Source organism: Hylobates moloch, unplaced genomic scaffold, assembly GCF_009828535.3.
Source record: "Hylobates moloch isolate HMO894 unplaced genomic scaffold, HMol_V3 SCAFFOLD_1458, whole genome shotgun sequence".
Lineage (NCBI taxonomy): Eukaryota > Metazoa > Chordata > Mammalia > Primates > Hylobatidae > Hylobates > Hylobates moloch.
Genome location: NW_026653733.1, coordinates 937 through 11,208, shown reverse-complemented (window position 1 = coordinate 11,208; position 10,272 = coordinate 937). Strand labels below are relative to the sequence as shown.

General features: G+C 57.2%; 1 protein-coding gene across 1 annotated transcript; it reads right to left on the bottom strand.

The window, feature by feature from the left end:
- Positions 1-678: 678 nt before the first annotated feature.
- On the bottom strand, positions 679-9,659 carry LOC116464728 (chitinase domain-containing protein 1-like). Its single transcript, XM_032754244.2, has 4 exons — positions 9,406-9,659; positions 3,348-3,501; positions 1,729-1,878; positions 679-1,097 (listed from the first exon to the last, which is right to left on the bottom strand). Exons 2-4 carry the CDS (start codon positions 3,456-3,458, stop codon positions 879-881), a joined length of 480 nt encoding a protein of 159 aa, XP_032610135.1. The 5' UTR covers positions 3,459-3,501; positions 9,406-9,659; the 3' UTR covers positions 679-878.
- Positions 9,660-10,272: the final 613 nt, after the last annotated feature.

Sequence of the window (10,272 nt, the reverse complement as noted above, 5' to 3'; positions counted from 1 at the left end):
TACCCTCCCTGAGCTGGGACAGCTCAGAGCCTGTGGCCGGCCAGGGGGACAGGCAGCTGCATCCCAGGGCCTGGGGAAGGTCAAGGTTTCTCCGAGCTGAGGGATGGCCAGACCCGCCAGGCCCTGACACTGGCTGACACTCCATCACCTCCCCACGGTTCTCTCAGTGTCAGGGAAAACCACTCCTGCTCTTGGAACTCCAAAACTGCCTAACACTTCCCCTGCCATTTCTCTGTCCGAGCCCAAATGCAAGGCGCGGCCACGTAAACTCGGGCAGACGTCATCAGGATGTGCCATCAGGAGGCAGCCTCCGCCTGAACCCCACCCTCCTCCCTGGCATTGAATGAAAATCGCTAAGAGAGGGACAGAGGAGAAGCCAATGTCCCGTGCCCTTCGCTGCCCAGAGGCTGCCTGAGTCATTGTAGAGCCTGTCCTGCACACCCTTGTGTGCAGCCCGGAAGTGCAAGGGAAGGCCCCCCTCACAGCCACCTGGATCACGCGCAGAGCTGGGCGGAATACTCTGAGGCACCAACCTGGCCTTGCAGAGGGTCCCACAGTGGCGACCACCTCAGAAACCCCCTCCACCAGGCCTGCCCTGCTCCACTCACCTTCCCACTTAGCACACCAGCCCACACCATGGGCCTGCTCTCCCAGCTTGGCCCCAAGGGGTGAGGGCTTGGGCCTCACGGTCACCACACTCACACTCACACCCACCGTCTCACACTTAAACACGTCCACACCCACAGTCACATTCAACACACTCACAATCTCTCTCCCACATCATCAGTCTCACACTTACACACTCACATTCACACTTAAATCACGCAGAGACACACACACACATTCCCATACAGAGACACCCACAAAGAGAGACATACCTACTCACACACACACATCCCTGCTCTCGCACTCACACTCTTTTCAGCCTGTGGGGCAAGCACAGTCAAGCAGGAAGAATGAGAACCTTGGTCCACGTCGTGGAGGCCCGTGACCTCGAACATCTCACGGCCACGTCTCTTTAGCTGCAGCCAGACGGGCGAGATCTGTGTGAACTTGCTCCCAAAGACCTTGGTGATATCGTAGCCATGGCTGTTCCACTGGCAAAAGATGGAGACATCAGACGGAGGACAGGTGAGCGAGCACCTGTCTCACCATGGTGCTGTCATTCTGGTGGCTCTGGAACTGCCCAGGACCAGCCAGTGTAGACAGATCTCAGCCCGGACTGACATCAGCTCCCGGCCTGGGGTATCCTTCTCCTACTCTGGACTGCGACTCACAGCCTGGGACCCAGGCCACGACATCCCTTTCACCAAAAGTGACTGGTGCTTGTCTTAAGCCCCACCTGGAGCTAGTGCACACCACTGCTGCAGGCTGGCAGCTGGGAACAGCAAGAGAAGAGGAGGCTGGGTGTGAGAACCCACCCCTCCCTGGCCCAGGGTTGGCTCTGCACACCCACTTCCTGACCCCAGACGACCTGAGAGCCCACCTCTGGATTCAAGGGGAACCCACAGAGATCACCACAGCAAGACCCTGGAGAGACCCCCAAGGCCTTACACTCTGACGTCTCCAGGATGGCATCTCTCCCACCGTAGCCTCACAGTGGCGGCAGCTCCAGGAGATCAGAACACAGACCCCCATCACTGACTGGCCAGAAGAGGCCACCACAGGGCCAGGGCAGCCCGCCTGAGCCTCAGGACCTCCCTCTGCACTGTGAGGGCCCCAACTTACTGGAGTGACATAGCCCAGTACATCCCCAGCAAAGTGTCTGTCCCGGGCCTTTGCCGAGCAGTAGCTGCGATGCTCAAGAACCACGCTCTCAGCTTTGAGGTCCGTCACCACCAAACCCCGGTCTTGCACTGGCTTATCTGAAAACTGACTCTGAAATAAAAGGAATGAGAGAAAAGCCTCAGTCATCTGTCCTCAGTGTAGAGCACAGAGCCCCACCCAGCAAGTCCCTTCCATTCAGCCAGCAGCTGAGTCTCTGGATCAACACAGTGCTGCTGACCTGGAGACCCTGTATGTTGAGGATCGAGGCCACAGCAGGCAATTCAATTCAGAAGGGCTCTGGCCGCCAACAGACACTGGCCGACTGTACAGGGTCTTTCCCACCCCTGCTCCGGGCTGGAAGGCAGGCAGGCAGTCAGACAGCTATGGTGGCTCCCTCCTTGCATGTGAGGGTGGACGGTCTGCACCAGCTCTGACCACTTGATACCCATCCGGGCACTCCAGGGCCACACACTTTGCTGGACAAGAACATGCCAGGTGGGGTGGGTGCGGTGGCTCACGCCTGTAATCCCAGAACTTTGGGAGGCTGAGGCAGGTGGATCACCTGAGGTCAGGAGTTGGAGACCAGCCTGGTCAACATGGTGAAACCCCATCTCTACTAAATATGCAAAAATTAGCCAGGCGTGGTGGCGGGCGCCTGTAGTCCCAGCTACTCGGGAGGCTGAGGCAAGAGAATCGCTTGAACCTGGGTGGCAGAGGTTGCAGTGAGCCAAGATCGCGCCATTGCGCTCCAGCCTAGGCAACAAGAGCAAAACTTCATCTCAAAAAAAAAAAAAAAAGAAAAGAACATGCCAGGCATACGCCACCATACTGGCCAACCACTGCCTGCCACCGCCCCCGCCAATGCGAGTCTTTTCCTGCCATGTCACACCTCCTCCTACTCCACCTCTGCTCCTGGAAACCTTCCATCCAGTTATCAACTTGTCTCTTCTGTCCACACTCTGCGGTCCGGTTCAGCCTCCCCTTGACCTCGCCCCAAGGGGCCCCATGAGAGAGAGATGTCCACTGCATGGTTTATTTGCCCCCAGACAGCACAGAAAGAGCATCTGCCAGTCCAGGACTAGGTCACAGGAACAGTCCTGTGGCAGGGTCTTGCCAGCGGCATGGGGACTGCTGGGGCCGAGGGGTGGTTCTATGAGTTTACACCCTTGAAGGTGCAATCCCCAGGGCCATCCCAGGGGAACGTCCCAAAAAGCATGAGGCAAACACAGCTCAAGGCCATGACAAAGACAGCAAGATGAGGATGCAGGTGATATAAGCAAGAGTTAGAGGATGGAAACTGGCAACTGGCACATAAAACAAGCCCCACGTGGGGTGAGTGGGGAGGCACCCTGCTTACCCTCAAAACCTGGCTCCAGAGGCTGCTCAGTCAGAGGTGCTGACTGGCCAGAGCCCCAGAACCACACAGGCCACCCACCGGCTGCGGGCTCATCAGGTGCCTTTGTGGGGAGCCATGCCCCTCGAGCCTCCTGGCTCACAGGCCCCAGTGGACAGAAGGAGAAGAGGATGATGGATCAGCTCTCAGCCAGTACAGTTACCTCAAGTCCCCAGGCCACCCTTACCTTCTCCAGCAGCGTCTTTGAGGCGGCTTTTTTGGCATCTGACTTTGACAGGGTAGTGTGAACAGGGCTGCACGCCAGAGCAAGCCAGAGGAGGTTGAAGAGTGTCCGCATGGTAGGTGTGTCAAAGTAGGGTCCAACCTCGGGGTCCAGAGGGCTGCAGGGAGAGCAGAACACATTCAAACAACCGGCAGAGAGATGCAGCACATGGGCAACCCCTCTGCTGATGGGGCCACTTTCTCCTAATAGGGCCTTGGGTCCTCATGGCACTGAGTGAGGCCTTGGCCACTGGGACAGAGCCCTGCCCTGGACCAGCCCTGGCGGCCAGAGTCCATTCTCCAGTACTCCTGGGCCTCCCGACTGAGCCACCAGTTCCTCCTATACACCCAGAAAAGAGCTTCCTCACCATCAGCCACAGAACCCTCCCCTCACAGCCCAAGGCCGCCCTGACCACCACTGGCAATCTAGGAAAGCACTGGTTCCCACCTCCTCCTTCAAACCCAAAGAAAGCCAAACCATGGTAGGGCTTAAGTGTAAAATAATGAAACCACAGGCTGGGCCACGTGGTGGCTCATGCCTGTAATCCCAACACTTTGGGAGACCAAGGTTGGAAGATTACTTGAGCCCAGGAGTTCGAGACCAGCCTGAGCAACATAGTGAGATCCTACAAAAATTAAATATTTGGGCCGAGTGCAGTGGCTTACGCCTGTAATCCCAACAATTAATGGGAGGCTGAGGCGGGCGGATCACCTGAGGTCAGGAATTTGTAAGCAGCCTGACCAACATGGTGAAACCCCGTCTCTACTAAAAATACAAAAATTAGCCAGGTGTGGTGGTGTGCACCTGTAGTCCCAGCTACTCGGGAGGCTGAGGCAGGAGAATTGCTTGAACCCAGGAGGCAGAGATTGCAGTGAGCCGAGATCGCGACACTGCACTCCAGCCTGGGGACAGAGCAAGACTCCATCTCAAAAAAAAAAAAAAAGAAAAAAATCGTAGGCTCAGAGAAGCCTACAGTAATGATGATGGTGGTGATGCCACGTAAGTACTAGGAGAAAACATAGCTACCTATTTATGCAATCTCAGGGTGGAGAAGGCTTTTCCAGCTATATGAGCAATGGGAGAGATTAGGAAAGAAAATACCACTGCAGTAGAACTACATACAAATGTAAGACTTTCATTCAGGAAATAAAGAAGGAAATGGGAAGACAAATAATAAACCAGAAAGAATATTTGAAACACGCTTGACAATGGATTTGTACCCATGATCTATTCATAACATGCAAATAAATCTCACAAATCAAGAAAAGACATTCCAGTAAAAAATGTCCCAGCTGGGCACGGTGGCTCATGCCTGTAATCCCAGCACTCTGGGATCCCAGCCGCCACCATGCCCGGCTAATTTTTGTATTTTAATAGAGACGAGGTTTCACCACATTGGCCAGGCTGGTCTCCACCTCCCGACCTCAGGGGATCCGCCCACCTCGGCCTCCCAAAGTGCTGGGATTACAGGTGTGAGCCACCGCGCCCCGCTGTGGGACTTTTTTTTTTTTTTTTGAGTTGGAGTCTTGCTATGTCACCACACTGGAGTGCAGTGGCGCGATCTCAGCTCACTGCAACCTCCGCCTCCTGGGTTCAAGCGATTCTCCTACCTCGGCCTCCCGAGTAGCTAGGATTACAGGCGCGTGCTACCACATCCGGCTGGTCTTTGTATTTTTAGTAGAGATGGGGTTTCGCCATGTTGGCCAGGTTGGTCTCAAGCTCCTGGCCTCCAGTGATCTGACTGCCTCCCAAAATGAGCCACCGCGCCCAGCTATGGGGAATTTTCCACATCCGTTGAAAACATGAGGATGTTCATGGACCTGGCTCTCCCAGATGCTGGAACACAGACAGGCACTGCCATGCTCGTGATGTGCCAGTCAATGAAGACACTAGAAGACAGAACTTACACAGTTCAGTCCCACAGAGAAATCATGTAGCGAGGGGTGGTAAAAAGCAAACGATGTGCCCTTAACGTGGAAGCTAAAGAAACAAAACAAAAAAGTAGGCTGGGTGCAGTGGCTCACTCCTGTAATCCCACCACTTTGGGAGGCCAAGGTGGGCAGATCACCTGAGGTTGGGAGTTCAAGACCAGCCTGACCAACATGGAGAAACCCTGTCTCTACTAAAAATACAAAATTAGCTGGGCGTGGTGGCGCATGCCTGTAATCCCAGCTACCCGGGAGGCTGAGACAGGAGAATCGCTTGAACCTGGGAGGCAGAGGTTGAGGTGAACTGAGATCGCGCAATTGCACTCCAGCCTGGGCAATAGGAACAAAAACTCCGTCTCAAAAACAAAGAAACAAAACAAAAAATAAATGAGCAGGCTATCTGGAATTACTGGTCATTCTGTTTCTTCTCTTTTACTTTATCTGTATCTTCTGGTCTTCCTGCACTAAACTTTTATTATACTATTCACTTTTAGGTTCTAGGGACCGCCAACAGAAGTGATTCTACTTTCTGGCCGGGCGCGGTGGCTCACGCCTGTAATCCCAACACTTTGGGAGGCCGAGGTGGGCGGATCACGAGGTCAAGAGATCGAGAACATCCTGGCTAACACGGTGAAACCCCGTCTCTACTAAAAATACAAACAATTAGCCAGGCATGGTGGCAGGCGCCTGTAGTCCCAGCTATTCGAGAGGCTGAGGCAGGAGAATGGTGTGAATCCAGGAGGTAGAGTTCGCAGTGAGCCGAGATAGTGCCAGTGCACTCCAGCCTGGGTGACGGTGCGAGACTCTGTCTTTAAAAAAAAAAAAAAAAAAAAAAAGATTCTACTTTCTATCTTTCACTGGGGTTGGGGGTGGCGGCGGGGGGAGCTGAAAAACCACCATAGCCCAGCCAGGCTGTTAGTCCTTCATGAAGCTTTGGGACACTGCTGGGAAGAAGCTCTTGGCTAGTTTCACAGCTCTGGCAGCACAGATCCCTCTAGACCAGCTGAGGGGCCCACACAGCCTGGGCAGAGGCAGACACCTGACAGGTAGGGAGCTCAGCCCAACTCACTATCCAGCAGCTGGGCACATGGTCTTCCCCTTGGGTCACAGGCTCCTGAGGATAATGGGAGCTCAGGCCCAAGAGGCTCCAGGAACCCCAGCCAGGCAGGTGCACCTGTCAGAAGATGCTGCCAGAGCCAGGCCTACCACAGTGCCTACCCTCCTACCCAAAAGACTTCCTGGCCAGGAACCTGTTTTCACTTCCTCTGAAACTGTCCCCTTGACCTGCTTCCTTCTGCAGAGGCGCACGCTGCCCCACTTTGCCCTGTCTCTTCCCTGGGTGAGACTGGTACTCCTAGTGCAAACTGAGGAGACTGTGGCTGTCCCCAGGCAGGGAGTTTGCATGCCCAATACACCCACAACACCTGCACAGAAAGAACAGGCTCCTGGGCAAGGTCAACCAGTGAAGCTCCCCCACCTAGGAGGCAGGGAGCCACAAGACAGCCTGACCTGCAGGCTTAGGGGGAGTTAAGAAGGGAACTCACAGGGCAAGCACAGCAGCACCCAGTACATGGAGCCACAGGCAAAGGCAGTGAGTGCTTGAACAGCCACGGCAGTTCCGAGAGGTGTGCAGGGGGGAATAAGAAGGCTCAGGCACAGATCACCACCCTCTGCCCCGACCCCCAACCTCTCCAGCCCCTCTCCTCAGTGATACATCCCAGAATCAGAACCAAGGGCAGCAGCCTGCTGCCACCTCCCCATAGCCCCACTATCTTTGTGCTGCAGCTGAAGCTTGGTCTGAGTCAGCAACAGCCCCAGGGAAGGTGGGGAGGGTTCTGGCCATGGCACAGGGAAAACGGCCCAGAATCACTTGCCTGGCCAGGCTGAAACGGTGGCTGCCTCAGCTCCCAGGCACCCAGTCTTTGACCCCAGCCCATTCCATGACCACTGGCTCCTTCTCTGTCTTCTGGGTGGAAATCTGGGTCAGGGAGGAAGGAAAGGAATGAAAAACCAAACGGTGGTTCTCCAGGGGACTGGCCCAGGAGTAATTGGAGGGCACACTCAGGTACCCAGTGACCAACCACTATGGGGCTGGGTCTCTGCCCCTACCTGCCGTCCTGCAGATTTGAAACAGGGCCACTGTCCACCCACCTAGTGGCCCCTCTGCCTACGACCTCCCTGCCCCCCAACCTGTGATTTCACACTTCAGGGAAGGAAGAGGAAAGGGTGGAAGAGGAAGACAGTCCTGCCAGCATGTGTCCAGCAGAGGGAGCACTAGGAGAACCTAACTGAGCACAAGGCCAGGGTACTGCCTCTGTCCACTCCCGCTTAACTTGCCAGCTCTGCGATGAAGTGCTTGGATACAGGCTGCTCACAAATGTTGGGCTGCTTCTTTGACTTGCCATGGAACTTTCCAGACAACTGCCCCAGGGAGATGGTGTGTGTGATGTGTGAGGGGTGCTCACACTGCAACCAGGCCCTTGTCTGGGCTTTGGTACCTCTCCGGCTCCCCACTGCTCCCCGGCCGCTCTGCTCTGAGGCCCGTGAGGACACTCTCCATCACACTCTTCACATAACACAGACTCCCAGGCTCGCACACACTGTGTTCCTGCATCAAAACGTTTCTTCCCCAAATGCCAATGACCTTCCCTTGGGCAGAACGGCCCCGCATACAAAGGGAATGTGTTGTGTTATGAAGAGGCACATGCCCCGACCCTGGTCACCCAAAGGGGTCCCAGAAACCGCTCTGTAACAAGATAAGGTGGAGGACTACTGCTCCCACCTTCCTGCGCTCCCAGTCCGTAGGTCCAGGACCTCCTCGGTGCTGTTAATGGAAATGATGGGAGTCACAGCAGGGGCTTTCCAATGCTTTTCATGGAGACCAGCAGTAAGAAATGCACTTTACGTCCCAGCCCAGCACACGTGTATGTCATGTGTGCACATGTGTTGTGCATGTGTGCACATGTGTAGAGCGACAGCAGCCAATCAGAGCTAACTGTATTCTGTGATGGACGCACTGACAACTCCTGTTCTGTTGTGTTTTGAAGAACTAACTGGTGCATGGTGGCTCCGGCCTGTGATCCTAGCACTTTGGGAGGCCAGGAGTTCTTGACTGGTTTTGGCAACACAGCCAGACCTGGTCTCTACAAAAAGTATTTTCCTGCCGGGCAGAGCACCACATCAGGAGTTGAAGACCAGCCTGGCCAACATGATGAAACCCAGTCTCTAAAAAAGATACAAAAATTAGCTGGGTGCAGTGGTGTGCGCCTGTACTCCCAGCAACTCGGGAGGCTGAGGCAGCAGAATCCCTTAAACCCAGAAGCGGAGGTTGCAGTGAACCGAGATCGCGCCACTGCACTCCAGCCTGGGTGACAGGGTGAGACTCTGTCTCAAAAAAAAAAAAAAAAAAAAATTTCTTAGGTGGGTGCGCTGGCGCACACCTGTAGTCCCAAGTAGCTAGGAGGCTGAGAGAAGATTACGGGAGCCCAGGAAGTCGAGGCGGACGGGTGGGCGGGTCACCCTCCAAGTTTGGACAGTCAGCAATGGAAGCTTCAAGGGTTGGGGCTGAACCAAAGGGTGGGTGGGATCCCGTCTGATGCTGCGCCCGCCCTTCACGGGGACCGCGTGCCCCTCACTGGGAGGGCAGTCCGCCTGGAGCCCTTCTGCCTCTGCTCCCCCTGGGGCTCCTGGGGACCCGATGGCCACCACTCTGCCACATGAGCCGCGCGCTCACACACTCCTCACCCGCCGGCCACATCCCTTGTCTGCGCACTCAGGCCCCTTCCACCCAGCGCGCCTAGCTCTCAGACTCGCTGGCCCTAGCGCACGCGCCCCACCTCCCACTCGCGGTCCCCCCGACACGCGCCCCCGTCCACACTCGCCCTCCACCCCCGCCCTCGCTCACCCTCGTCCTCACACCCTCTCACACGCCCCCTCACACACTCGCTCGCTCTCACGCACCCGCCCGGCGTCGCCCGCGACCCCACGCCCGTCCGCCTGGGGCCGAGCCTCGCTGCCCGGCGCGCCCACTTTGCGGGAGGGAAACTGAGGCCGTGCAAGGAGGAGGAGCAGGGGCCGGCCGCCCCGGGGCTCACCTGCATGTCAGAGAGGCCGGACGGCCACAAACGAACGGCCGGAAGACGCTCCAGCGAGCCGGAGGTCCCGCCCCAGGCGCCCGCGCGCCGCCGCCGCGCACGGCATGCTGGGATGGAGAGGGGCTGGGCCAGGACAGGGGACTGGGCAGGGCTGCCCGAAAGTCTGGCCCGGCGCGTTCACCTTGAGCGCCCCTCGTGCTCGCGCTGGAGCTGGTTATCAGGTTCCCGGCCCAGGGGGAACCGGGTTCCCAGCGCCACGGCTCTTAGGCAGGCCTGGCGCCCTCGGCGTGGGGCCGCGCGGGGCCTTGGGCTCCAGGGCCTCTGCCCGGCTGGGCGGTGCCGGGAGAACCGCGCGGTGGGCTCCGCCCCGGCTCGCTCCTCCGCAGACCCAGAGTCACCACTCCTGGCGTCCCCCTACCCCCGCCGCAGCGCCGCCTGGGTGGACCATCTCCATCCCCAGGCCGATGGCGCCCACTACGTTGTCTCCAGCGGGGACGGCCCGAAACGCGCGCTCTCTCGGTCCGCACCCCCGCCTTGCACTTTGCACGAGCCGGAGCCCCAGGAGGCAAAGCGAGTGCCCAACTCAGCCCCTCGCGCTTGGATGAACGAGCGCGTGACCAGCACTTTCGGTCACCGCGCATTCTAAGCGGCACAGGCTGTCCGACCCCCACCCCCAGTCCTAGCCGTTCCCAGCGCAGTTTCCTACAGAAAACCGCAGGGCCGGGCCCCACCCTGCCCCGCTCAGCCGTTCCCGGGGCGCGCGTGGGCTCCGAGACACCCTGCACAGCTGCTTCCCCATTTCTGCTGCTTGGGAGCTTTCTCCTTAAACTAAGCTTTGTTCTTTCTTTCTAGTCACGTTTCCTTCTT

Bases quoted from the DNA above. Each gene is read 5' to 3' on its own strand.
- LOC116464728 (XM_032754244.2), bottom strand. From the start codon at position 3,458: ATGCGGACACTCTTCAACCTCCTCTGGCTTGCTCTGGCGTGCAGCCCT. The intron at 1,879-3,347 runs GTAAGGGTGGCC...CTTTTATTTCAG, and splicing joins CAAAGACGCTGCTGGAGAAG to AGTCAGTTTTCAGATAAGCC. The intron at 1,098-1,728 runs GTAAGTTGGGGC...ATCTTTTGCCAG, and splicing joins TACTGGGCTATGTCACTCCA to TGGAACAGCCATGGCTACGA.